This window comes from Podarcis gaigeae (assembly GCF_964106915.1).
Source record: "Podarcis gaigeae genome assembly, chromosome: 8".
In the NCBI taxonomy this organism is placed as follows: domain Eukaryota; kingdom Metazoa; phylum Chordata; class Lepidosauria; order Squamata; family Lacertidae; genus Podarcis; species Podarcis gaigeae.
This window is the reverse complement of record NC_139684.1, coordinates 53,179,289-53,206,093: the sequence shown is the minus strand read 5'-3', so window position 1 is coordinate 53,206,093 and position 26,805 is coordinate 53,179,289. Positions and strand designations below refer to the sequence as shown.

The 26,805-nt window shown below is 45.7% G+C and overlaps 3 protein-coding genes across 31 annotated transcripts in view; 1 reads left to right on the top strand and 2 right to left on the bottom strand.

Moving 5' to 3' along the window:
• Nucleotides 1-1,037: 1,037 nt before the first annotated feature.
• On the bottom strand, nucleotides 1,038-3,910 carry SS18L2 (SS18 like 2). Its single transcript, XM_083751392.1, has 3 exons — nucleotides 3,746-3,910; nucleotides 2,817-2,893; nucleotides 1,038-1,823 (listed from the first exon to the last, which is right to left on the bottom strand). Exons 1-3 carry the CDS (start codon nucleotides 3,812-3,814, stop codon nucleotides 1,730-1,732), a joined length of 240 nt encoding a protein of 79 aa, XP_083607518.1. The 5' UTR covers nucleotides 3,815-3,910; the 3' UTR covers nucleotides 1,038-1,729.
• A 523-nt stretch (nucleotides 3,911-4,433) lies between these two features.
• KATNB1 (katanin regulatory subunit B1) lies at nucleotides 4,434-21,867 on the top strand. 8 transcript variants are annotated; one of them, XM_083751367.1, is made up of 21 exons: nucleotides 4,434-4,569; nucleotides 6,100-6,221; nucleotides 6,467-6,746; nucleotides 7,135-7,265; nucleotides 8,997-9,114; nucleotides 9,670-9,770; nucleotides 10,173-10,214; nucleotides 11,213-11,296; nucleotides 11,450-11,565; nucleotides 12,888-12,959; nucleotides 13,225-13,375; nucleotides 13,702-13,889; nucleotides 14,870-15,000; nucleotides 15,779-15,829; nucleotides 16,172-16,248; nucleotides 16,888-17,010; nucleotides 17,781-17,930; nucleotides 18,727-18,803; nucleotides 19,297-19,371; nucleotides 20,396-20,512; nucleotides 21,114-21,867. In XM_083751367.1, the coding sequence occupies exons 3-21, from the start codon at nucleotides 6,707-6,709 to the stop codon at nucleotides 21,244-21,246; spliced, it is 1,977 nt and encodes a 658-aa protein (XP_083607493.1). In that variant the 5' UTR covers nucleotides 4,434-4,569; nucleotides 6,100-6,221; nucleotides 6,467-6,706; the 3' UTR covers nucleotides 21,247-21,867. The 8 variants fall into 8 exon arrangements, with proteins under 8 accessions (XP_083607493.1, XP_083607490.1, XP_083607497.1 ...); XM_083751364.1 differs by having other exon boundaries at nucleotides 4,568-4,722; XM_083751369.1 differs by lacking the exon at nucleotides 4,434-4,569 and adding an exon at nucleotides 4,604-4,722 and having other exon boundaries at nucleotides 16,891-17,010.
• KIFC3 (kinesin family member C3) overlaps nucleotides 21,843-26,805 on the bottom strand; it is a 34,828-nt gene continuing 29,865 nt past the window's right edge. For 16 of the 22 annotated variants that reach the window (XM_083751359.1, XM_083751349.1, XM_083751361.1 and 13 more), the window contains 3 exons: nucleotides 26,233-26,367; nucleotides 25,465-25,564; nucleotides 21,843-23,686 (listed from right to left, as the gene is read on the bottom strand). In XM_083751359.1, coding sequence (XP_083607485.1) covers nucleotides 23,661-23,686; nucleotides 25,465-25,564; nucleotides 26,233-26,367 — 261 coding nt within the window. In that variant the 3' untranslated portion in view covers nucleotides 21,843-23,660. Of the gene's footprint in view, nucleotides 23,687-24,446; nucleotides 24,480-25,464; nucleotides 25,565-26,232; nucleotides 26,368-26,805 lie in introns of all 22 variants that reach the window. The other 6 variants (XM_083751346.1, XM_083751345.1, XM_083751347.1 and 3 more) reach the window with 2 other exon arrangements.

Here is a 26,805-nt window from a genome sequence, read left to right as displayed (position 1 = left end):
GTATCAATATGCTGTCATTTGTTACCATAGACTGGAAACATAACTTAGAAACTTTTAGTTAATAAGCATGGTTGGGGGAGAGCTCCCATTTTATACTACTCCTGGTCCAGGGGGGCAGGGGTCCATTCCACCACCAGTGCAAATGTAGTAGGAGAGGCTTTGCACCACCAGCTTCAGTGATAGAACAAGCTGCTGTTACTACTTCACATCAACTCAGTGTATAGCTTTAGGTTTTTTTCTTTTTTAAAAGGAGAGAAATCCCCCATGCCAACAGTCCTCTTTTACAATTGTGTGCTCTGGCAGCAGCTACTTTGCCTAGTCAGGGGAGATAGCTGGGGCTACAGCAAACAAGGAAAGTAGTTTTAAGCAATAATAAAAGGGAGCTATAAACTAAGCAAGCAAACTCTGGGTGTTTCTGACAGTAAGCTGTTTTGAGAGTGGAATAGACTCCCTCAGGAGGTTGTGGGCTCTCCTTTCTTGGATGTTTTTAAGCAGAGGTTGGATGACCATCTGTCAGGGATGCTTTAGTTGAGATTCCTGCATTGCAGGGGGTTGGACTTGATGACCCTTGAGGTCCATTCCAACTCTACAATTCTAAGTGAAAAGCAGCAATGCACCAGCTCCTCTGCATTCCAAAGCAGCTGTGGTGCTCTTTCGTCACTCATTCATAAAGTGTTATTACTGAGGCAATCTTACCCAGCCTGCAGCCTTTCAGACAGTTTGAACTTCAGCTCCATGAACCCTGCATAGCACAGCTATATTGTCTGGAGCCAATGAGTTTTAGTCCAAAACACCTGGAGGGCATTGGCTGGGGAAAACAACTCATGCTAAGCTACGAAACCAGCTATCCTTTCCCTAAGAATCCATGGGAAAAAACTCAGTTCACTGCCTAGAATATTTCCGTAAGTACTAGCAAGAAACTTTTAAAACATTGCTAGAACTTTAGCAGTCCAGGAGGGAAAGAAAATATTTCATAAAAGTACACTGAGAACTATGGAGATATGGATTGATCTGAAAATATTAAGTGGTTCAAAACAGCCAGTTGAAATATCTTTTATTTTTTCCTCTATTGCATGTATGTATCAGGATCAATATGGTTTTTACTACAGAAAAGGAATACACATTAAAGTAATCAAAGCTTAGCAGTGCCCTTTACGAGTGACAATGTTTAATTCCATTCAAATAAGAGGCAAAAGGAGGTGTTTTGTCAGTAGGCATGTGACAGTTCTGTCTTCCAAGCACTAACGGGTGACTGCATACACCACCACATTGTTATAATCTCTTGCTCTTTTCACCATATCCGGAATAAGATTTTAATGTAAAAATGTTAAGTACCCCTTCTTTACCAACCTTCTTCATGAGTCAGTGGGCTAGAATGTAATGTCACCTGGAGAACTGATGCTCTGAGGCAATGGCAAACGTTGATAATAATACCCATCAACCTTGACCTTTTAAGCAGTGACATTGTAGCTGAAGGAATATGCAGTGCACTATGTCATTTTTCCTTTTGCACCCAAGGTGGGAGGTAAAGCAAATGGCATTTACTAGTTGATGGCAAAGAGGATGAAATGAAGGCAGGAATGTGTTCTGTTAAGGAAGCACAATTCAGCTGGCTTTCCATCAGGTGCTGGATTTATTCCTCTCCTTTAAAGAGGAGGGGACTAATGGATCTTCCAGATTCACTCCCCATTTCCTTCAAGGATTCACAAGTGTGCCAAGGAGCACAGTATCAGTCTGCAACAGTCTTCCCTGCATTTGGAGGGGGAGATGCATCCGCAATAGTAGCTAAATAAATCAGGTTTCTGTGCAGTGTGTGCTGGTGTCTGTAACAGAGAAACAGAAGAATGAGATTCCTTAGGGCAACTGAAATAACAGAATTGCTCTGGCAGCCACCATATAAGTGACAGTAGGATTTAGGTCTCTATTTTGCTCACTTTATACTTGAGAAAGCAGGGGGAAGGGAAGAGTTGTTAATTAATATGAAGCCAATAATATTTTTGAATCCTCTTAGCTACTTTCCCCTGTTCCTGATAGTATTTTATTTTTAAATTGAAGGATTTTTTTTTAAAAAAATACTAATTAAGTCAATGTTTTGTTGTCGTTTAGTCATGTCCGACTCTTCGTGACCCCATGGACCAGATCATGCCAGGCACTCCTGTCTTCCACTGCCTCCCGCAGTTTGGTCAAACTCATGTTGGTAGCTTCGAGAACACTGTCCATGTTTAATGATCACTTAATTCCTGCAAAGGCATAGATGAGTGGGCAATGATGCACACTGGAGCACATCATTCTAACTTTATATTCGCACTGATGTCTGAACTAGCAGTGTCTAACCAGGGAAGATCTTGGGGTTGTGGTACACAGCTCTATAAAATCATCAAGCTTGTGCAGTGGCAGCAAAAGGGGAAAATGTTAGGGATTATTAGAAAAGAAATTAAAAATAAAACAGCCACTATTACAATGGCCTTTCAGAAGTCCAGGGCTGCCAAGAAGAAGGGGTCAGTACATCTGTAAGCTATTACCTCCCACATTAAATTCAGCAAAATAAACAAGATTTTCATTAATGCCCTGCACAGTCTAGTTGTGTTTGACAGACTAATTGCATTTATTTCAGCAACAATGTGCCTGATTTCAGTTCTCCTTCACCTCCCCTGTAAATTTGCTCAGGACCAATGAGATTTATTCAAAACCACGTCTCGCAATGAGACACGCAAGCTCTCTAAACAATTACTTGATTGTTTGCTTTAATCAAGCAAATACAAAAATGAAGTCCTGAAAAATGCATAATAGGCGACTCTTAGATTGAATTTACTTACTGCACACATTCTTCAGCTCTTCCTTTATTCTGATATTCCACAATACATCGAATCAGCTGGTCATTTTCTTCAAGCAGCTGAAAGTCACAACAGCACTGGATCAACTGCATATTACTGAAACTTGTTCAAGAACAACTACTTAACAATTACACTAGATAATTGTGAGGATGCTTTATAGACTGTGAACTACCATCTCAAGATCAAGGAGGCAGTGGGTGGTCAGAGGCTTCAAAGGCACCAGGGAGCAATTTTAAGAGCACCATGGTGCCCGCAGGTGTCCTGATGACCCGATTTCAGATTATTAAAGTGGTGAGTGAAGAATATCCGGTGTCAACTTCAGTCGTCAACTTACAGACTTAAATATTAAAGGGTGAGTTTTCTCTTTGGTAGCGTTAAGGGTTTACTGTTACTGCAAAAGATATAGGATATTCTAGCAGACTATGCTATTCATTTGTTTTAGTCATCTTTCTGGCGGTATACCGCTTTTTATTGCACTTGGTTATGGCCTTTCGCTAAGCGATCATGATCGAGGAGAGTGAAGGAGCCGAACTGCGCAGCGACAGTAATTCCGCCCAACCCTGAGAATGTACAGAGTGCACTGCCCTTCGTAATGCGCAGGCGGATCAGAGTGGGCGTTCCTTGACCAGGCTCACTGACGTCACGCTCAGCTTTTAAGCAGCCCAGACCATGTTCACGCAGCCTGCAAGAGGCGGGGAATGAAATGGCAAAGATACTTCCGGTTCTAACCGGCTAACTAACCCAATACAAAGAACCTGGCCAGGAAACCAGAGAGAGAAGAAGGTAGAGCGGCGCTCTGACGCCTCCCGACGTTCTTGCCTTTCCTATGGCGGCGTACGGGAGTTAAAAAGAGGGCTGCGTGAGCGACGCTCCCCTCCGCTCTCTCTATGGCGCCCGTCCCTTTCGCTCACCCGTTGCAACGTCTCTTGGTTCACCTCCGCCTTGCCTCGGAGTTTCTCCGGCACGAAAACCACCGACATGCCAGCGGAGGGAGCGGCAGTGGCAGCGGCTTCTAAGCCTCACGCGAAAAGTGGGCCGCGACGCAAAGGTTGATGGGAGCAAAAGGACCAATACTTTGCACCGATTGGTTGCCCCTGTGCGGCCTCGGAAGCTCCCGTACATGAATGCAGATCATTAAAAGTAGAATAGTCGATATCCCGGTGTGACTAAGAAGCTTCCGAGTTTTTAAAATTCCGACCAGTTAAACGGGTTAGACTACAGTGAAAGAATTTATGTGTGTATATGAGAGAGAAGAGTTTGCCAATCAATTTCTAGCGTTACGGAAGAGGGAGGAAAACTTTACTTTCTCCGCGCTATGCATAATTTTGTGGATTTCCATCACGTCAGGCTGCAGCAAAGACCGTGCTAATTAAGGGGCCTGCTCGCCACTCTCTTCCGAAATCGGCCCTCACTCGCAGCACAGAAGCGGCTTCTCCGACTAGCAAAGCCTGCAACGAAAAAATCTCAAGTTAACCCGGGAGCTGCGCAGTGCGCGCCACTCTACTCCTTCCTTCAGTCTATAGTATACGTATCAGAGGAACTTCCTTCCCTTCCCTCTCCCCCGAAGCCTTCGTAGCAATTGGCAAGGCGGGCTGGTGGAGGCGGGCTCTGAAAACAAATTACGACGGCGGGGCCTCGGTTGTGTTGGGAAGGCGGGCCTCGGTTGTGTTTGGGAAGGCTCGAGGAGCGGACGTGATTGGTCAGCGGCACGAAAGGTGGGCGGGGCCAGGTCGAGGTGAGTTGCCAGGGCTTCGGTTGTCAAGCGGCAGCCAATCAGGGTGGGGGATGGGAGCGGGTGGGGGAGGCGGAGAGCGCTGAGAGCCGTTCAGACGGAGGAGCGCGCGGGTAGGAGACAAGCAAGGCCGGCCGAGACGGGCCTCACGTCGGGGTAGGCCGTGGGTAGCCGCAGCAGCCCCCACCCGAAACCTCCCTGGAGGGGCCGCTGGCCTTCGGGCTGCCACCCGGGGCCTGGCCGGCCTGTTTACATTCCCTCCTCCGAGCAGGTGCTCGCCTGTCCGGCGGTGTGTGCCTCGGAGGTCCCGGCCAGGCCTCGCCGGAGGAGAGAGGGCTGCTTCTCCTCCGGGCACCTCATGAGGTGGATGGGTGGGATCCTTCTCTCCCCGGGAAGAGTTGGCTGGCCTAAGAGAAAGGATTTCCTCGGGGCTGAATGGGATCTGCTGCTCACAGCACTTTGCGGGGTGGGGGTGGGAAAGTTCACAAGCTCGGGTGGCTCCCTCATATTCGAGTCACTTGCTGGGAGGTGCTGACTGGGAGAGGGACGCTGCCCTCGTGCCCTGCTTTGTGGGGTTCTTGGGGGGGAAGATCTTTCTGGGTCTTAAATAGGCCTTTAGCCTGATCCAGTTAACAGGGCTCTTCTGAGAAGCTGCTGAGATCACCTTGCCTACGTCACCCATAAAAACTCCATCCTGCCTAACACCTGCAGGGATGCAGCACACATGTATTTATTTGTTTCATTAAATGCTGCTTGATTATAAAAGCAAAAGCTCGAAGTGTTCTACAAAAATAATAAAGCACTGCAGTTATTAGTAAACAGAGGCAATATTTTAAAACATTGAAAAGTAATTAAGGTTGGCAATAAGCAAAAACAAAAAATAATGATTAAAATATGTGTCAGCATCTTGCATACATGAGTAGGCTTGCTTAAGCAGATATGTTATTAGCAGGTGCCAAAAACAGTACTGTGAAAGTGTGGGCCCTACCACACTAAAATATTGATTTCTTACCAATGTGGAATAAGTATTATATGCCACCTGTAACAGAGGCAGTTCAGCAGTTCTGTACAATGGGGTAGTAATCCTCAATCTGGAAATTACACGTGTGAGTGGAAATTAGACAGTAAATTGAGGAGTGGAGCATGCAGACAAGTTTTACCTCCCTCCTGGAGGCAGGCTGTGAACAAAGTCTATTTTTGAAGGCCACCTGTCAGATTAGGGATCCTGCTTTCAGGATCAATTCTGTGCCCCACTGTTGTCTCTGCACTACTCCCAATAGTTGTGCTAGTTGTATCCCAAAGCAACTGAATAACACCAAGTTGTCAAAGTCTGCTCTAATTTATTGATCATTGATGTAATGACAAAAGTACCTTTCATTGTTATTGGAAGATACACAGAAAAGTACCGTAGGAGTTCCTGATCACATACATTCCATGTTAAAAAACATAATTGGGTTGTATCCAGCCAAGTACTACTTGGAATATATCCAGTACAATTAACGTACCTAACTTGGTCATGTTCATCAATTTCAGTGGGAATACTTTGAGGAGGACTAATACTGTATGCAGCCCAATTCTGGAAATACAGTCATACCTTGGAAGTCGAACTTCTTACCAGTTGAATGTTTTGGCTCCCAAACGCCGCAAACCCGGACGTGAGTATTTCGGTTTGCATCCAACGTGGGTTCCGTGGGTTCTGATTGGCTGCAGGAGCTTCTTGGTTTACAGACGTTTTGGAAGTCAAACGGATTCCGTTCAACTTCCGAGGTACAACTGTACCTGTTCTAAGTTATTGTTATAAAAAAAAGATAAATGAAGAAACCTGCTAAGCTCTATTTTAATGTAGTTTGTTTTTCTGCTGTGTTAGCTGAACTGGTTAAAACGAACAATTTCCTCCTAGGTAACTTTAATGACTGCTTCCTGAGATTTTGCTTGCATTCTGGAAGAAATAGGCCACTGAATAAGCCTAGGAGACATATTTGTATTTTTAAAATAAAAGCGCCATCGCCTTGACTGCTGCAGGACAGTTCAGAAACTTGAACCTTGTATCTGGGGGGTTGAGCCCCACACATGCTGATGAAAACAGAGCTTTGGGAGAAAAAAGAAGACTGCTTTCTGTAGCTGTGTGAGAATCACTGCAATGGCAGCTGCAGTTGCCACCAAGACAGCTTGGAAGCTGCGTAAGTGAAGTCCACTCTTCTGCGTTTATAAACGGGATGTGTTCAGTGCCTGCAATTTTGTCTTCCACTCCTGCTCGACAGCTTGGGTTTCAGTGTTCTCATGATCACTAGCATCAGGTACCTGGTCCAGCTGCTTAGCTGATGACTTAGGGTCTTGTGTGGAATTATATTTAAAAAATCTTACTATGGCCAGAAGGGCTTACATTCAAGCAAGTGGACATAGAATAATTAGCTTAAAAAGCTACAATACATACCAGATATGTGTACCTCTTCACGTATACCTCATCAGTAAATGCCAGCTTAAATGTATTGATTTTTGTGTGGGGCTGTAATAGGAGAGAGATGTGATAAAATGAGCTCATGTCTGCGTTTGCTTTTTTTTGTATAGAGGAAATCACTGCTCACAGCAGCAATGTTTCTTCACTTGTGTTGGGCAAAAGCTCAGGTCGGCTCCTTGCAACTGGTGGAGATGATTGTCGAGTTAATATCTGGTCAATTAACAAGCCGAACTGCATTATGGTAAGGATTGGCTAATTTCTCTTTGCTTGTGGGCAATGTGAGTCAGGGAGCAACCTCTGGTATTAGCTTTAGCCACCCTCCTTTCTATACAGGAGATGGGAGGTTTATTTTAATCTGTGCTTTCGGTAATTTGGCTAAATACACCTAAGTGAGCCAAAGTATGGTGTAGTTAAGGCCAAAGTGCTGAGGGGAGAACAAGTTGCATTGACTGGCGCCTCGTGGATTGTTCCTTCCTCAGTTTGAGGGACAGAGCATGATGGCACCTTCACCCAGCAGTATATTACAGGCACTGCTGCTCAGGATATACAGTGATACCTCGAGTTACAAACGCCTCAGGTTACAAATGCTTCACGTTACAAATTCCGCTAACCTGGAAGAGTTATCTCGAGTTGAGAACTTTGCCCCAGGATGAGAATGGAAATTGTGTGCCGGCGCGCAGCAGCAGTGAGAGGCCCCATTAGCGAAAGCACACCTCTAGTTAAGAACAGTTTCAGGTTAAGAATGGACTTCCGGAACAAATTAAGTTTGTAACTAGAGGTGCCACTGTACCACCAGATAAAGGCACTATTGCACTCTGGCCCTTGAAATGGTCCTGGGCGATGTATCAGTACATCGCCCAGGCCTAAAGATGACATTCTGGTCTCTTCAAAAACCAGGATGTAGTTGGATCTGACATTAGCAGGGTTTCAGTCAAGTGTCGTTCCTTTGTGCAGATCTGGAGATATTTTCTCCACCACCACCTTGCCCGCTGTCTTTTGGCCTATGAGGAGCTAAGTTGAGCTATTGAGACTTGTATGAGTGGCTGCTTTGGGAGCTGTGGCTGTAGATCCCAGTATGTGTGTAATCCTTTGACTTGGAAGGGCCAAAAAGCTGCAATGGTATCCCTTTCCACAGCAATGGCCAGTTTGAAATAGTTTTTCTTTTGAATGATTTTTCTTCCGATCCAACCCCTACACTTTTTCAAAAGGGCATTTCTCTCCTCTTCCACCCTTGCCTCTCTCTTTTTTGTACGGTAACTTACTAGTGCTGCAGAATTGAATCTAGAGTGGGCATTTCGACTGTTGCAATACAGAGCATGATGTTCTTTGTACTATTGCATAGTTTGTGGGAAGTTTGTGATGCAGCTTCATTTCATGCTAGCTGATTGAGCTGCAATTCATTATACACATCTCTAGAAGTAAGTTGCTGAACCCAGTGGAATTTACTTTTGTGCAGGTAGACGTCTAGCCATAAACCTGCATTTCTGGGTGATGTGCTTAGTGCACTATTAAGAAGCCCTTAATGTGGTGGCCACGCTCTATATGGTTCTTGGCCTTTCCTTCAACCTTCCTGCAATGGGGCATGGGATTTCTCACTATTGCAGCAAAGCTCCATGGGGGAAGTGCTTCTGAGTGTATATTCTGCTGGATTTTATTAGTCAATTAATGACCAGTTGTTGTAACATGAAGAAGTCTTCACTGGGTGTATAAAGGAGGTCCAGTTTGGCACCAGGTGACATGTGTTTGAGAAAGAGACACTTGACGGAGGGCCTCTGGTAAACATAGGAAGGAATCAAATTTCTGCTCTTTCTGAAGTACCGAAACTTCAGTGTCTGTCCATGGCTTTCACCTAATCATTTCACTACTTGTGGTGTGATGAGTGTAAACATCCTAGCTGTCCTTGTTGTTGCATGCCTTCCTGTGGAGTGGGCCACCTTCAGATGATTCACTGCTGCTTTTTCATTTTGCCCAGAGTCTAACGGGTCACACCACACCCGTGGAGAGTGTGAAGATTAATACAAATGAAGAGCTGATTGTTGCGGGGTCCCAGTCAGGCTCCATTCGGATCTGGGATCTGGAAGCTGCCAAAAGTAGGTTCAGAGCCAATTCTTCTACCACTTTTTAGGTTGCCCAGCAGCCCCTTACTTTGCAAAGAGCAAAGAAAGAGAGAGCGAAAGCACACAAGGAAGGACAATTTGAAAACTGCAGGGGCACCTCTTCCTCCATCTAGGTGGGGGAGGTGTTGGTACTGTTCAGATGCCAACCCTATGAATAAGAAGAGCTGTTTTGTTTGCGCTCAGATCTTTATAATTTTCCCCAATAATATTTATCCATTTGTATTATGTTTACAGTGCTTAACCTCAGCAGTCAACAATCTTTCCTCCACTACTTTCATAGAAAAGCAGGTTTTAATTTGATGTGCTTGGTAGATGCGTGTGATTTCTATTTTAAGAGACTGTACAGGGAAACATTAAAACATTTGTATGATTTTCTGATTTCATTCTAAACCAGATTATTTTTTTTAAAAAGAATTTTACTGAACCATTGAAATAGCAAATCTGATCTGAACTGAAAAACTGTATCAATCCTGCATCTTCTTACACCATGCTTGCATCTCAATTCCCTGCCCTCCCTTTCCCATCCAGTTCTCCGTACATTAATGGGCCACAAAGCGAATATCTGCAGCCTAGACTTTCATCCTTTTGGAGGCTTTGTAGCTTCAGGATCCATGGACACCAACATTAAGGTAAGACTTTTGAGTCTCCCTCACTCCCTGCATGTGTATTTCAGAACAGCAGGATCCCCAAAGCGCTGCATATCAGTGGATGCAAGGAGCTGTTTTGTATTAAGTCTGAGGAGTTGTTCATGCAGCCCAGCAATATTCTCATGGACCAGAAGCCGCTTTCCAGTGGCGTGGGCAGAGCTCTTCCCAGCCCTTTAACTATGAACTGATCGTGCACCCAAGACCTCATTTGTGTGTGTTCTGCACTTCAGCTGACATCCTGTTTTTGAAATTTAAATAGTTGCATACTCTTAGAAAATGTCCCTCAACCCCAGGACTTTTTTAATTGGAGACCGGTGCTTTGGAAGATCTTCAAGACACTTCCAAGTTGCCATTGTAAAGCTTTTGTCCATTTCCTTCATGCAGCTTTGGGACGTGAGAAGGAAGGGCTGCGTCTTCAGGTACAAGGTAAGAAGGAAAGCATATTATTTTGTCTGCAGGGCACCCCTCAAATCTCCTCCTGCCTCTGGGAGTTCTTCCATGTCCAGTTGCTACAGTATTTCAGTTTGGAGAGCTCATTGAGGCAATCCCACCCACAGGTTCTGGGCAGTTTACAAAATTCCCAGCGTCTATTACATAAACAGGGTCTACACTGCCAGCCCTCAGGCCCCACCCAACCAAAGGAAGGGCCAGTGGGGAGAGGGGTCCATTGGGTACTGCTTCTTGAAGGTGCCCAGAGAGGCTTGATGTCATTAATCTTGCAAGTTAATATCTTCTCATCCCTTTTGTACTTTGGTACTGACCTTCACAGCCACCTTGCATTATTTTTTAAAATAGGGTGCTCCAGTTAAAAAGCATGCACTCGCTCACTGAACTATAGCACCCCCTGCACCTCTTCCCAAAGTACAACCTCTTCTCCTCCTGTTTTTTTAGCTGACTCGTTTCCAGGGCAACCCTTTTTCTGTGCTCAACTCCTATCTTCCAAAATTCATGGTTTCTTTCCACTGTTGATGGAGCCCTCAGCTGGTCTCTAACATGCCAGCTGCCCCTCACAGCTATTGAGAAAGGCTCCCCTTCCTCCTAAAGGAGCCCAAGTACTTGGCAAATCATTAAGCTCTTCCCTATCCAATCTCATTTTCCTTCCTTACTAGAAAGTGATATTTACAATGTTTGAAGCTGTATCTTGGCTATGTCTAAATGTAGCTTTCACCAACCTGGTGCCCTCCAGATGTTTTGCATGCTGGCTGGGGCTGATGGGAGTTGCAGTCCAACACATCTGGAGGGTGCCATGTTGGCAAAGGCAGTCTAAGGGATTGTATTTTTTCTCTTGCAATATAGTAATTTCACAACAAGACAGTTGTTGTGAGACATGCTCAGCCTTGATGTTTCCTGTGTGTGACCCATTATTTCATCCTGGGAGTGCCAAGCTCTGCTAGGAATGAACTGGGTCTGTTTTGCCTTTACAGGGCCATACTCAAGCAGTCCGCTGTCTCCGATTCAGCCCTGATGGCAAATGGCTGGCGTCGTCTGCAGACGATCACACAGTGAAGGTACTGGCCTGATTTTGCTAGACCCCTTTGGCACTCACCTTCCTTCTTGTGGCAGTTTTGACTGCTTGCCACACCAAGAGGTGCTCTTTTGTGCCAAACTATCAGGAATGGGGTTGGGCAACCTCAAGACTTTAAGGTTCTTTCTCTATCTAGTTGTGGGACCTGGCTGCTGGGAAGATCATGTTCGAATTCACAGGACACACGGGGCCAGTCAACGTTGTAGAATTCCATCCCAATGAATACCTGTTGGCCTCTGGTAGCTCTGACAGGTAAATTCTTGTTGGGAAATAAGTGGGGGACAATAGCATGTAATGTGGCTCATCTGCAACTTGCAATTATTTGCTGCAGATACTTACATTTTCATTTGTGGAATTGGAATAATTGTTGGTGATGATTGAAACAGCTTACCTTTTGAATTTCCTGTTTAGGGAGGCCCTTCTGGCCTCTTCATTATCCTCTTCTGGAACCTAGAACAAGGTCATACCTACCTGAATCTTTTGGTAGATGTCATCATGCTAGATTTTGGAGTTTGGTATATGCCGATGGCTCTCAAATCTTTTCTCTTCTTCCTTGAACCTTGGTGAGAGTATAGAGTCTCTGAAATGATGCTGGATAAATGGGCTGGATGAACTGAAGCAGGTTCAGAGGAGGTGTAGATCAGGGGTCAGCAAACTTTTTCAGCAGGGGGCCGTCCACTGTCCTTCAGGCCTTGTGGGGGGCCGGACTATATGGGGGGAGGGATGAACGCATTCCTATGCCCCACAAATAACCCAGAGATGCATTTTAAATAATTTTAAATAATTTTACTCATGTAAAAACACGCTGATTCCTGGACCATCCGCGGGCCAGATTTAGAAGGCGATTGGACAGGATCCAGCCCCCGGGCCTTAGTTTGCCTACCCATGGTGTAGATGAACAGTGGGCCTGTTGAGTTGAGAGTAAGTGTAAAATCTGTCTGAATGGTCTTACCCCCCTTCTGAAGGAACAGGTTTGCTGCTCAGGGGTGATATTTGACCCAGCATTACTGCTGTGCCTTTTCCCAGCTGCACCAGATATATTTGCTGCACCATCTTGTGTAAGATAAAAGATTTGGTCTCTATCATTACAGGAAAGTGTTTTACATAGCTCACAAACTTGGTTCTATTTGGTTTAGAACACAGCAGCTGGGACTGACCTTAGAGAGTGGTTGTTACAGAGCTGCCCTGGTTACCAATTGGTTTCTGGGCACTTCAGCGTGCTGTGTTTTCCTTTTAAATCCCAAAGTGCCCTAGCCTCTGGACACCTTTGCTCTTAGGTCCCACCATGTGATTTTAAGAACGACAGGAGTTTCTGATGAGCTTGCCATCATTATCACAGATCTATTGGCTGGTCATGGCTAGAGCAAGCTTGTGAGTAACTGAGTGCTCTGTTCCTTGCCTGGAATCCCAGACACTCATCTGCACCTGTTTGTTTTTTGTGCTCCATCCTTATTTTTATTAGGACCACAGACTGTTGCTAGAAACAAAGACCAATGAATAATGAAGTGTTGGATTAACTCCTCCTTGCCTTGGGCCTAGGAGATCACATAGGGTTTTTTTTTCCTGTCTTGCAGAACAGTCAGATTCTGGGACTTGGAGAAGTTCCAGGTGGTGAGCTGCATTGAAGAGGAGGCCACTCCTGTCAGGTACACCAGACTTGGGCAGTGATTTGTGTCAAGAGGCATGAGGGCATGTTCTTGCTTTGTGTGACTTTGCTATGGGGATCCCAAACTCTTAATGCTCTTTCAGTTCCAAGCTCTGGTTTGGCCAAGCGGCTGAAGCGAGGAAAGCATGCAGTTAAAGGCTAGCAGAGATTGTGACCATCTCCTGACATAGAATGTCAGTGGCACACCTTGTTTTGCACCAGTGTCTGGATGACCTGCACATTCACTTTTCCCCTCTCCCCTTCAGGTGTGTGCTGTTTAACCCCGATGGCTGCTGCTTGTATGCTGGCTGCCATGATACCTTGAGAGTGTATGGCTGGGAGCCTGAGCGCTGTTTTGATGTGGTCTTGGTGAATTGGGGCAAGGTGGCTGATTTGTCTATCTGTAACAATCAACTGGTGAGTGACTGAAGGGGCAAAAAGGGACTTGGGTTTCCTTCTCTGCTAGTGGGTGCAACAAGTGGACATGCCACAAGTTGTGCTTCTGACACTGGCAGTAGCATGGCAGGGCCATTCCTAGTGCACACTTGGCCCCTGACTCTTGCAAATGGACCCTGAGTCATCTCCTCCTCATGTCTCCTGGTAGTTTTCATTTTGAGTTTGCTTCCCGTTCCCCTCACATGGTTGCCAAGGTGGATTCTTGTTGACTTCCCAGAGCACTTTGGCTGCAAACCTGATGTAAAGTTGACTTGCACAGAACATGACTTCGTTTCTGTTGTTCACAGATTGGTGTTTCTTTCACACAAAGCACAGTCTCTTCCTTTGTGGTGGACCTCAGCCGAGTCACAAAATGTGGGCCTGGCACCCGTGGACTGATTCGGGATGACAAGCCTCTCACTCAGCCCTTGCCTGCGGGCTCTTCCCTTCGACGCATCTATGACAGGCCAACGACGACATGCAGCAAACCCCAAAGGCAAGGAAGGAAGACTCTTCCTAGAGGGCGGGAGGTGGCAGCCTGTGTATGCCAAAGGATTTAGAGATGGAAACTGAAAGCAAAGGGATGTTCTCAGTGGTTTCTGTGTGGTCCCCTCCATTGGTTCGGGGGGGGGGGGGTTTCTAAGAAAAACTTGTTTGCCTATTTTTGTGTGCATAGCTTTAAAAGAGGATTAGCCAAATTCGTGAAAAATAAAGCCATCAATGGCTACTAGCCACGGGGGCAATGTTGTTGGTGGCAGAATGCCTCTGAATACCTGTTGCTGGGAATCCTAAGAGGGGAGAGGGCTGCTCTTGCTCTCGGGTACTTGTTGTGGACATCCAGTTGGCCATTCAGGGGAAAATAGGACGCTGGGCTTCAGATATAGCTGAAGGAGCATCTCCACCTCCATTGTTCAGCCTGGACACTGAGGTTCTCCTCTGAGGGTCTTCTGGCAGTTCCCTCACTGTGAGAAGTGAGGTTACAGGGAACCAGGCAGAGGGCCTTCTTGGTGGTGGCATCCACCCTGTGGAATGCCCTCCCATCAGATGTCAAGGAGATAAAGAACTACATAACTTTGTGCAGGGGAGGAAGAGAAAGGAGAACGTTAGCCGCTTTGAGACTCCTTCGGGTAGTGATAAAGCGGGATATCAAATCCAAACTCTTCTTCTTTTAGAAAACACCTGAATGAAAGCAGCTTTGTACTGGCTGGTTTTTAATGTTTGACATTTTTATATGTACTAGAAGCCTCCCAGAATGGCTGGGGAAACCCAGCCAGATGGGCGGGGTATTATTATTATTATTATTATTAGTTACAGATAGGTAGCCGTGTTGGTCTGCCATAGTCAAAACAAAAAATTCCTTCCAGTAGCACCTTGAAGGTGCTACTGGAAGGAATTTTTTGTTTTGATTATTATTATTATTAGCCCCCATTGGCTTCAGGGCTGTTCTGTATTCTTATATCTGTGGTTTAATGACAGAATGAAACACAACTCAGAGAGCGAGAGGCGCAGTCCAAGCAGTGAGGACGACAGGGAAGATAAGGAATCCACAGCGGAGATCCAGAACACAGAAGACTACAATGAGATCTTCCAGCCAAAGAATCCCATAAGTGAGTGCTGCTGAAGTAATCTGTATGATGCCACAAAGCAAACCAAGGTGTCTTGCGCTGTTTTCCCCATTTTGTAATATTCGATCTTTGCGTGGCAGTTGTGAACAAGCATGTGACTCTCCCACAGTTGTTTTAATTTATCGTTGCCTCCAAAGACTTTCAAGAGGCAATCTTAGGTTCACAACTTGCTACTGAATATTGTGTTCTGGCATGGTCAGTCATTTAGAGGTAGAGTTCTAGCATCTAAGTTTGCAACATGTGTTTGTTAAAGTATTTGCACACCATCCTTTGTACAAATACATCTGAGGGCAGTACACAGTGAGAATTTACATCTGAGTATATAACTAACACTGCCCCCACCCCCACCAGCAAAAAAGCCCCACACCAAAACACTGTGATTTGGAGTCATACTTAACTAGCTGAACATAAGTCACATTGAAGTCATTATTAACTTGTCCCATTGATTTCAGTGGAACCTAAGTACAACTAGCTTAGTCTGAATTCTACCCAATATTCCCAGGATGCATTTTTAGCACATGGAATGGCTGTTCCTGTCTCTTGAAAAGAAATGTGGGAAGGAGTGAAGAGGCATAACTATACCCACTTCTTCCTCAGAGGGAGAAATATTTATTAATCCCTTTACCTGTAATGCAGAATTGTTACTGCCATAGTAGAAATAATCTGTAGACTCATGAAGGTGACACCACAGGATCATCTAATTTCTTGTGTAACTTAAATAGAGTGCAAGGTTAGGCGCTTTATTTTTTGTCTTTTTCAGCTCGAACTCCACCCAACAAGAGTGAACCTTTTCCTGCACCTCCAGAGGATGGTGAGTTGGAATTTCTTTTTCAAGTATTGAGAAAGAACCAGACATCTCCATACATCTACTGTATTGCTGGCTTCACATGGACATTTACAATGTCTATGTTGCTGGGGGAAGTTATGAGTTATCTTTTTCTCGAGTTCGGATTCTTCAGCTTTGCCTCCAAAGAGCAGCGTGTCGGCCCTTGGGGCAAAAGAGCCATGGACTGTCTTGGGTGGGAGTGGCAGGAACCTTTGAGCCCAGGGCCATAGAGCCCTGGGCTCTTTGACTTCTAGGGCAGAGCTCTCGCCTGCTGCCACTATTTGTGCAGTCTTGATAGTAAGAAAACATAGTTTTTCTTCCCTCCAGAGCCCATGGTTGCCAAAGAAGCCTCAAGGCTCAGTCAAGTGGCAGATATTCCGACTCCGTTGCCAAGCCAAGAGAATGTAAGTGCCTTGCATCCATTGGTGTGCCCTCTCCTATTCCTGCTTCCCCCCCACCCTGGCTCCAGAAATGATGGTGCCTCTATCCCAGGATTTCCCAGCCTTGGGTCTCCAGCTCTTTTGGGATTACAACTCCCATTGTCCCTAGCCTGCAGGACCAGTGGTCGGGGATGATGGGAAATGTAGTCCAAAAACAGCTGGAGGCCCAAGTTTGGGAAACCCTGCTCTAGCAGCATGAAAAAGAGGCAGTGGCCTGTCACTGTGTTCTAAGCAAGTCCAGACCAGCCATTGCCAACCTCCAGGTGTGTTGGACTACGACTCCCATTATTTGTAAAGGAGTTGTAGTCCAAATCATCTGGAGGGCTCCAGATTGGGAAAGGCTGGGTTCAGTGGGGGATTTTTAAAATTACTATCTCACACATATATATATATATATAAAATACACACCACTTAATTGCCAAAACCTCCAAGTGGTTTTGAAAGGCCTTCCCCAGCAGATCTTGGTTCTGGTGGTTGGAATTCCCTGCAAGCTTCTTTCTTACAGCCAAATGTGATGGAGGTGGGGTGGGGGGCAAGAGGAGACCCAGGGATTTCCTGAGCAGATCCTATCTTGCACCTTAACTCCATCTCCACTTCCCACAGCAGCCTGACCCTATTCAGAGGTCGCCAATAGCATCCTCGACCCCGAAGACCAAGATTGAGCCATCTGTGATCCCTGCAGCCAGGAATGAGCCTATCGGGCTGAAGGCCTCTGACTTTTTGCCGGTAAGTTTCTTCCCTGTAGAAGAGGGATTGGGAACGACAAGTGGCTGTCACCTGGGCAGGGAGGAAAGTCTAGTGATTTGCCTGTCCTGTGCACCCTGCTCTTTGGCTGCTTCAGAAGTTTTTAGCAGGTGTCAAAAAGGGGACAGTAAAGGTGCCTGCTTTATGTCAATAGGCAGGGAGTTCCAAAGTGTGGGTGCTGCTGCATTAAAGTAGCAATTTTGTATTGTGACCCTTGTAACAGTGCCAGTTCCACAGATCAAAGTGGTCAAAAGGTCACAGATGGGGTAAGGCAATCCCGCAGGTAAACTGGTCCACAAAAGAAGGGATAATGTTTAGATGAAAGGACATCAGAAACTAGCCTTTAGCAAGAGCATGGATGGTGGTAGATCCCCTCCCTGGCTAAGCACTTTAGATATTTCTCAGCTAGGGTACAAATAATTTAATTGTATGGCTAGTGATTTGGTTGGGTAGTAAATAGTATGATTGAATCAAGACAAAAAGTAGAGCCAGCCAGCCATTCTGAACAAATCAAAGGTAGTCTTATCAAGGAGACGGTAGAAAAGAATTCACAGCCCAGCATCCCCATCTTTCCAATTGTAGTGATAGACCTAATATGTTCTATTCTTTAAACAGTAATGTTTCTGCCTCTAGTTGTGTTAAGTAAAACTGTAATAAACTATACAAAAAGGTATAATTTATGTGTTTGTGTGTGTAATACATTACAAATTAGACCATCAATGCCAAGTTCCCTTTCCTTTCTGTCCTTGCAGGCTGTGAACAACCAAAACCTGGCGGAGATTGTGGATGAAGAGGCCATGTCCCAAATCCGGAAGGGACACGAGACCATGTGCGTGGTGCTTACCAGCCGCCACAAGAACTTGGACACCGTGAGGGCCGTGTGGAGCACTGGAGACATCAAGGCAAGTGGCCTTTTCGTTGCCTTTGTTAAGCAGTACAGTTCCAGGGGCTTTGGGCTTAGTAGGTCCAGATCTCAAACCTCCCACCACTGTCAGCTTGGATACAAAAGCTTGAAGTTTGATTGTTATCAGTTGACCAAGGGAGATGCAGATGATGAATGAGCATCTTTTGCTCCAGTTAGGGAGAGGGGCTGCTTTGGGAGCAAGCCCTGTGCCTTTTAAGAAGGCTCCTGTTCTTCCTGCTGACCTTAGGCAGCCAACACATCCCTTTCTTCTGGCCAAAATATTTGAAATTCAGGGTGGGGGTGAGGAATCTGCAGTAGGAATACATTCCACAAGTTGGTTATTATGGTGTAATCAGCAGCATCTCACCTTCCCATGCCCCCTCTCAAGAGGTCTGCTGGCTGCCCCCTGGGGGGCCTTGGTGTGTTCTGGCAGCTTCTCAGCCAGTGCTTGTCTTAGCCTGGAGATGAGCTTTGGGATGAGAAATGGCTCTTACAGCCCCTGAGGCAGGATCTTCCCTGGGTTGAATTCTTCCTGTCTAAGAGAGCATCATCATGGCAGGTGACCCTGTTCCTATTTGCTTGACAAAATATAGCCTGCTGTGTATAAAGAGACTCTTTTGTCCGATGGAAGGGCTGAAACCTGCATGGCTGATCCCCTCTGCCAAAGGCTGTGTACAGATGTAGCTGAAAGCCTTGGAAGACGTTCTTCTTTACCACCACTTGGCTTGCCTTCATGATGTCTATCTCTAGGAGACTTGCCCTCATCCTGATTTGCCTCTCTTGCTTTTTCTCAGACATCTGTGGACTCCGCAGTGGCCATCAACGACCTCTCCGTTATGGTGGACCTCCTAAACATCGTCAACCAGAAGGCGTGAGTTCCAGTTTGCTTTCCTGCCTGAAGGGAATGCTTTCTGTCATGTGGCTCAGGATCCTCTTCCCTTCTTGGGTAACCTACAAGTGCCTCTTCACCTCTTGAGTGGAGGCTGTGGCCAACAGTTACCCACAGGATCCCAGGCCTTATTTCTTGGCAGCCCCCATGTCCTGCCCCATGAAAACTTGTGGAACTTGGTGGTGCCACCTGGTGCTTACACCTGCTAGCCCTGTGCTGAGCTTGGAGCCATGGCATAACTCAGATCCCTCATGAGGACTCACTGGGCTGAGAGTCACCCGCTGTCTCATCCTTTGGCTCCTTTCTGCCTTGGGGTGAGCAAAGGAGGCTTCTTTGTCCTGAATGAGGTCCATCTAGCCCGAGACCAGCAGCTGCTCTCTGGCTAAGGTCTCTGGAGTGTTCTGCAGGTCAGAGGGGTTTGCTGTTGCAGGGCAGGGCTTGGGGTATCTCTCTGGAGCCTGTATTCTCTTTCCAGGTCTCTTTGGAAGCTGGATCTGTGCACAGTCATCTTGCCTCAGATAGAGAAACTTCTGCAAAGCAAATATGAAAGGTGAGTCTTCTGACAAATGGATGTCCTTGAGTAAGAGTGCCTGATCAATCAAGTGCTTTATTGGCTAGCTGTAGCCAGCAGCTTTTGAGAGTTTTGTCAACTTGCATTTGATGATGGTCCTGATGAAGTGGCAGTAGCTGCTGCACACCTGTGTGTGTTCATGTCTTGTGCATTTTTACTATTCTTGGAGGGAGTGGGGTTGTGACTTGCCCAGAGAGCAGGCCTGGAGGTGGGCCAGCAGGGAAGCAGGCCTGCCAGCTTTGGGCTTATCACAACTTCACTTTGCAGGTGCTGAACAGAAGGGGACCATTGCCCACTTTGCTGTCGCCATGGTCCCAGTGCACTTCTATATTGGTCAGGGTTCCCCCTCTGCCCAAATTTAGTGTCATGTTTGAAGCTTTAAATCATGAGGGGATGTCACCAGCAGAAATAAGGACTGAGAAGGGCCCATCCTAAAGCAGGCTGCCCCACCATCCAACAAGAGAAGTTTGCAGTTCAAGCAGGAGTTTCCTAAGAAAGTTGGATGTTGAGTTTTTTCCTCTTTTGCTTTACTAACCACCAAGCTGTGGTTTTCAGGGAGTGATTCCTCTGCCCCAATATTAAAACCACTTCAAAACCTGAGTAGTTGCAGCATCTATGTGTACATCACTTTGTGTTGATGCTTATATACAATTGTGTCACCCCCTCCAGGGGTGCGTGTACACACACAAATTCAGCCCTGGTGGGGTTTTTTTTGGAAGTGCTTCAGAAATCCCTGCAGCAGTGTGGTTGCATTTTGAAGAAGGAACTGGGTGAGAAAGAGGTCATGTGAATATCAGTTGCTTTTAACAGCAGCCTGCTGGGCAGATGCAGGGTGCCCAGCAGAAAAGCCTTCCTGCATCCAGATTTACAAGAAAAGAAACTAGAAGGACAACTGATTTTACTGTGGCTCTGCCCTTCCTCCTTCACCTGCTTCTCCACTTGCATTTTAGGTTTAGTTGTGAAAACATTTGTCCTATTCTGATTCTCCTTGTTCTCTTGTCAGTTACGTCCAGACAGGCTGCACTTCTCTGAAGTTGATCCTGCAGAGGTTTCTGCCCCTGATCACAGACATCCTTGCTGCGCCGCCATCCGTGGGGGTGGACATTAGCAGAGAAGAGAGGTAGGGTAGCATCCCTGTTGCTTCCGTTCCTATGTTGCAAATCCTATCAGAACCTTCCCCCGTACCAGTTAAGCCTCCTTGCACACCTGAATCCCACAGCTAGCTCGGTCACACTTGCCCCACAGAATCTTGAACAGTTCCAGTTTGTTGCTTTTAGGCTGGAAATATCTGGGCTCCCTCCCACACAACTGTCTTTATCTACTGGGGGGGGGGGCGTGCAGAAGGGGGAAATCTCATTTGGCTTCTGCCAGTAAAGCCTGTATGCCTTGCTGCTGTGTGTCCCTGCATTGGGTAGCAATCAGGTATCCACTGAAAGCTGGACCTTTTTAGTTGTGGTGTGGGTTTTATATTCCCATTGGGCCAAACTGATCACATGCCTTCTCTGTTTTCCAAGAACCTTTTTGTTTGTTTATCTACCATGCTCTTTACTTTTGTTTAGCTGCTGCTTCAAGAGCATGTTCTGAATTTAACAGTTCGGTATTCTTGTTGAGAAATGCAGAAGAGCAGGGCATCTAAATAATATTATTTAGTATTGGTGGATGTTGATCAGTCATGGCAGCCCCTCCGTTCCTTCATCCCAGTCTCTCTTTCCCATTGACAGGCTTCACAAATGCCGCCTGTGCTACAAGCAGCTGAAAAACATCAGCAACATCATCAAGAACAAATCTGGACTCAGTGGCCGCCATGGCAGTGCCTTCCGTGAGCTGCACCTCCTGATGGCTGTCCTTGAGTGATGGGGTGGTGCCCTTCATCCATCCACACATACCGCCTGAGGCTCGTCTTCCCTCCATGGCCTCTCACTCCAGCCACTTCGGGTAGTTTTCTTTGGTGTCCATCTCGCCACAGTTCTCCAGGAGGTAAGGGAGGGGGCTGATGGGTTGGGTGCTCCATGTTCAGTGCCTTACAGGCTACATTGCAAACTGGACTGTCCTGCTGTGGCACAGACCCCCTGCCTTTCTGTCTACATAGCTGCATTGGGCGGGGGGGCGCGGCAGCAAATGGGAATGCTGTGTTAGAATCCAACCATGGGCAGCATCTCTAGACCCTGGCAACCAACAGTGCTTGGGACCAACTCCCTAGTGATGAGCCCAGCCCTGCTTCTTTTCCATCCTCACTGTGGTGGGACTTGAGGCAGGAGTGGGTGGGATGGGACCATCTGCCTGTGCAGCTTAGTTTCTTGGGCTGGAGGAGTTGAGCCCCACACTGCTGCCCCCTCTTGTTTTGTTCCATGGTGGAAAAGCTTGATACTGAGGAATGGCCTGCTCTTTCCCCTTCATCTCTTGTTAATACGCTGCAGTCTGCTGTTCATAAACTGATAAGTTATGATGAATTTCATTAAAACATTTGTAACTTTATTTTGAAAAACAGTAGTTCTGTGTCTTTCCCCTTCCATAGCTCATAATTTTGTTTAGGTTACAGATTCATATTCTAACTCCCACAAAAGGAAAGTCTTACAATGCTTTACTTTATATATTATGCCCTTTTCTTCTTTAAAATGAAAGTGACCCTTGGCCCCCAAAGTGACCTAGGAAAAAGCAGAGAGGAAGCGGGTAGCTCCAGCTCTGTTTACACCAGCAGCCCAGAGACATACCCAGAGGTTTTTCTCCTGGTTTGTGGAGTCAAGTACGGAGGGGGTGAATGCCCTCTGGTGCTGGGTGTCCGCTAATGACAAAGTTAAGTCCAATTTGTAGACTAAATCCACCCCAGAGGCAAATTTTATCCACTTGTGTCAAAAGGAAAATGTTATAGCTGTTTATGAAAGCAGAAGGGAGGAAACAGCTTTGTTAAAAATGATTTGAATCTGAATTAAGTAGCTTCAGATAGACCACAGATTGACTCAGAACAGATTGGGCTGATGAACAAAGCAACAGATACATATCCAAATTGAATCTTTTGGCTCGTGAACACCCTTAGTAAATGCCAGTTTACAACTTGCCATTTTAGTCTGATCTCCCTACATGAGTTCCTTTGTGTGTTTTGTCTATTTAATTTTATACGCCTGATGGCATGCCTGCATTTCATTTAATTCTATAAAGTGCTCAGCCCTAGCACTGTGTGGAGTGGTGTGAGCTTACATTTGGAGTAAGTTTATCATTTGAAAGTGAGAAAACTAGGGATACTCAAGGAATTTGATGTCTATATTCCAGAGTGAATTCACTTGGTACACATCATGGGTGGGATCCTTGGAGACCTAAGGTGTTTTTTTTTTTTGTTTTTTTTTAAAAAGGCAGACCATAGATCACCTCATAACAATTAAATTTGCAGAGAAATGCATACTTGAGACTTCTAAAAAAATACACATAGAAAAATGAGAGAAAACAGAAGGAACATAGACAAAAGTGACATGGACTGAAAATAAACAGATATATCCTTAAATACAATAATAAAAACAAATAGGAGCAAATAAGTAATTCTGTGTGTTACAGGGACAATGATCCCTTCTGTGGAGCTCATTAGAGGATTTCTAATAACCTGGAGTATGCGGGAGGAAAGATGAAATTCAGAGAAAATGCCTTTAGTCCCAGCTATTCTCATAGCTGTTCTGGCCCAGCCAACTACTCATTGTGTGAAGTGAGTACTAGTGTTGCAGGTTAAGCTCTGCCCTAGTCCAGCTGAATTTTGCTTCCACTATTGCTTTTCTGTTACAAGGAAGACCGCTGAGTTGTTCGTTTTATAAAAAGCAGAAACACATGGTGCTTGGAAGCCACATCTTGGTGCAAAGAGTTTATTAAATTAAAAAAATCAATGCAGAGGGCCAAAAGGATGGGAATGGGTCTAGGACCTCCATTCTCCCTTTAAAAATATAGTAAAATTCACCTCATGTCAAATAGGCAGATGAACCATCTCCTGAAGTCCAGTTGCATCCAAGCCCAAGTCCATCCATTGCCAGCAACGGATGAGGTACAACAGGGGGCTGTCATGTCACCTTCTCTCAGGATGGGAGTGTGTCTGATGGAGAGACCCTTCGCAATTCAAGGGCTGGCAGATGGCACCACCCTTCTTTTTGCTGTGGCTTCCCTTTCTTTGTGTCTCCCAAATCAGTGTCTATTAGCCTCTGAGGTGGGCAGGAAGATGAGTAGTCTCTTTAAAAAGTATTCATGGTTTCTGAAACTCCTTTTAAAAAAGCATGTTCCTCAAATCAGCTGCTTCACACAGGAATTGGCCTCAGTTTCCCTAAAAAAAAAAAACCAAGGGAAAATATTAGGGCACTTTGCTTTCTATTCCTACACTGCATCCACAGTGCCAACCATCTCTTTGCTACATGCATAACAGGTCACCCATGAGTGGCAGCTGGCCAGGCTCTAGCCAAAACCTCTGTGCAGAATGTCATGCTAATAAAGTTTTAAAAATACAAAACTAAAAGAATTTACAAATTGTGTTCTATAATCTAATGGCAAATGATCCTTCAAGTTATGTTTACTGCATTACTGATTTTTGCACAGGAAGAGTTTCAGAATATGAAGCACTTTCCTAAAGGAACAGAAAAGAGAAGCTGGTCAGGGGTAGGTCAGAAAGCCACCTCTGGCGACAGATTTGGAGATCTGATTTGAGATCTGAAGCAGAAAAGGAATCTATGAAGCAGCAGGCAGTTATGCAGGCACTTTAAGTACAGTATACAATTAGATCAAAGAAGAGTTATCATACAGTGCCCAGAGGCTCCATCCCTAGAATGCTAGAGGTTTCGTAATACACCTCCATGGTTACAAGCAATCCAAACATGCTTTAAAAAGTAAAATAAAGGTGGAAACTTAAGTTCTCAAGGTTCAGTGCCACTTCCCAGATTCTGCAGATGTGAAAATGCCATCAACTACAAGCCCTGACCCCCAAGAAAGCAGGAGAGGTTGTGCCCATTCCCTGCCTCCCTGGCCAAAGCATAGCCCTTCACCTTGCTAAGCAGCTTAGTCTCCAGCACCCAGCACCTGTCCACACTCACCTGGAGGCAGACAGAGCTTCTCTTAATTCCAGGCTGAAATCAAATGGGACAACAGGTTTGTTTTGCATCCCCACACTTATAAATTAAGAGGAAAAGCAGCCGGGCGTGTACTGCATTAATGAACAATTAGCTGCTTGGTGCTGGGTGACACCATCATGTCTTGATGAGTTTACTCACAGCATCTGGCTGTCCAGCATGGCTGCTGGAACCTTCGATTTGATCCAACAAGAGCAATTCTAATCCTTGAACTTCCTAGAAAAGTTTATGAACATGGAGTGTGCCTGGCAAATGATGGATTTGAGGCTGGAGGCAAAAGGACTATCTCTGTTCTAATTGTAAATGAGGATAGCTGATCTCAAAGCAAAGGTGCATGGAGATGAATGTTGTCTAGAGGGCTCCCTACACTCTGTGCTTCTCCTGGAATACACTTGATGTTCTATGCACCCATCCCTCCCCTGCCATTGTGACCTGATTTGCCCCGGGAAGAGCAGAAAGCCACTACTCATGAACATGAGCAGCCAGAAGATTTTCTAAGCACCCAGCATCCATCCTGGTCCAAATCAATCCCACTCTCTACTGCCACCCCTACCTACAGTATATACAGAATGGAGGGGTGGCTGGAACAGGAGGGTTGTCTGATCTGCTTCCTTGAGGGATGTTTCAAGGCCTATTTGTGTGCCTTGACATCTTTTGGTAAATGAGACATCAGCCTCCTGTTTACTGCACCCTTCCTGATACCTCTATTATGCTGCTTCTTCCTCCCTCCTACCCCTGGATGATTACACAGCAGCAGTGAGGAGAGGGCTTGCCCTGTTGCAGGCCTCATCTTCAAAATAGTTTTGAAATTGTTTGGCAAATGCACATGCACACACACTCTGAGTGTCCAGAGGCACCAGTTGTGGAATTCAGCTCACCTCTACATGAAAACCCAGAGAGCATCACTGTGTCTCAGAATCTCTGGGAGAGTCAGAGTGCCCTGAGGAGCAAAAGGAAGAGCCGGCTTCTATGCAAGTCTTACCTGACGTCTGGAGTCTTGCCCGGAGTGAACTCGCTCGCCGAGTCCGAGGAGAAGACTGACTTCGGATGCAGGGCTGTGCTGTGACTGATGATGAGTCTGCCTAGAAGAGCCGCCACAGGAGTTTGCAACATTTTATGTTAACTTTGTGGAGGTTTCTGGTTTTATTTTTATATGAGAATGATTTTAGCAGTACGTACAACCAATATCACATTTCCAAAATAGAAGCTGTAAAACACCAAACTTGGTGCAGTAACATACACAATAACTGATTTTGTGTTAAGCCAATATAACCAGGGCCCACCCAAGACATTTTGGCACCTGAGGTAGACCCCAAATGGCACCAAGGAAGATCTACATCAGGAACAAGGGGGTAAGGAAGATCAGCATTGGGGTTTGCCCCTGTGGATCCTACTGCCTGATGCGGTTGTCTCACCTTGTCTCATGGGTGGGCCGGCCCTCAATATGACATACAAAGTCATAAGAGAATACAGCAAACTTATCAAACTAAAAGTATTATATACTACATCATGATACATTTGTTTTGGCTGATTTCCCCTCATATCTACTTCTGTTTACCTAAGAAATAAGAAATCTGAAGTGAAAAAGGCCTTGTAGGTTATTATTTACACTAGATCACCCAAACAGCACCTGCCTGGTGTCCAGATTATACCAAAAGCACTTCCCTGTAGGCAAAGTATGAAGCAAGAATAAGCCCAAAGATACACTCCTGCATAAGAAAGCAGGATGAAACCAATGAGGGCCAGTTACCTCTAAGTGCTCCTGACTGGTCCAGGAGCCCAATTCTGTCCTCCGAGAGCCACAGCCCAGTTCAACAGAGCGAACCCTCTCAGCAAACTTAAGGGAACAGAGTGTCTCACTTGTATTTTTCTCCACAGGAGAGACCTGACCAGGGAGGGAAAAGGGAACATTCATGATTATCCATATTTAAAGCTGAAAGAACCGAGGGAGAAGTGGTGAGCTCCTGCTGATGCCTCCCGCTTATAGATCTATGCTGTTTGTCCCCTTTCCCCAAAGGTGCATGGGATGGAAAGCAGGGAGAGAAACAGAAGGAGTCTTGCTGTCCTTTGCAACTTTGGGTTATGCTGGGTTTTTCTTTTTTTCTTAGGCGGGGGTGGGGAATGCTCCAGGGCTGAGATTACACAGCCAAGCACACAAAACATTTTTTAGATATCCAAACAGTGCAGGCAGGGAACTTACACCAGTTGTTGCATGCACAACTGCACATGGCAGTCAAAACAGGAACGGCCTTTTTGCTAAAGTGTTGTTCTGGACAATACAATACGATACGATACACTGTGTGTAGATTGCTAACAAAGAATT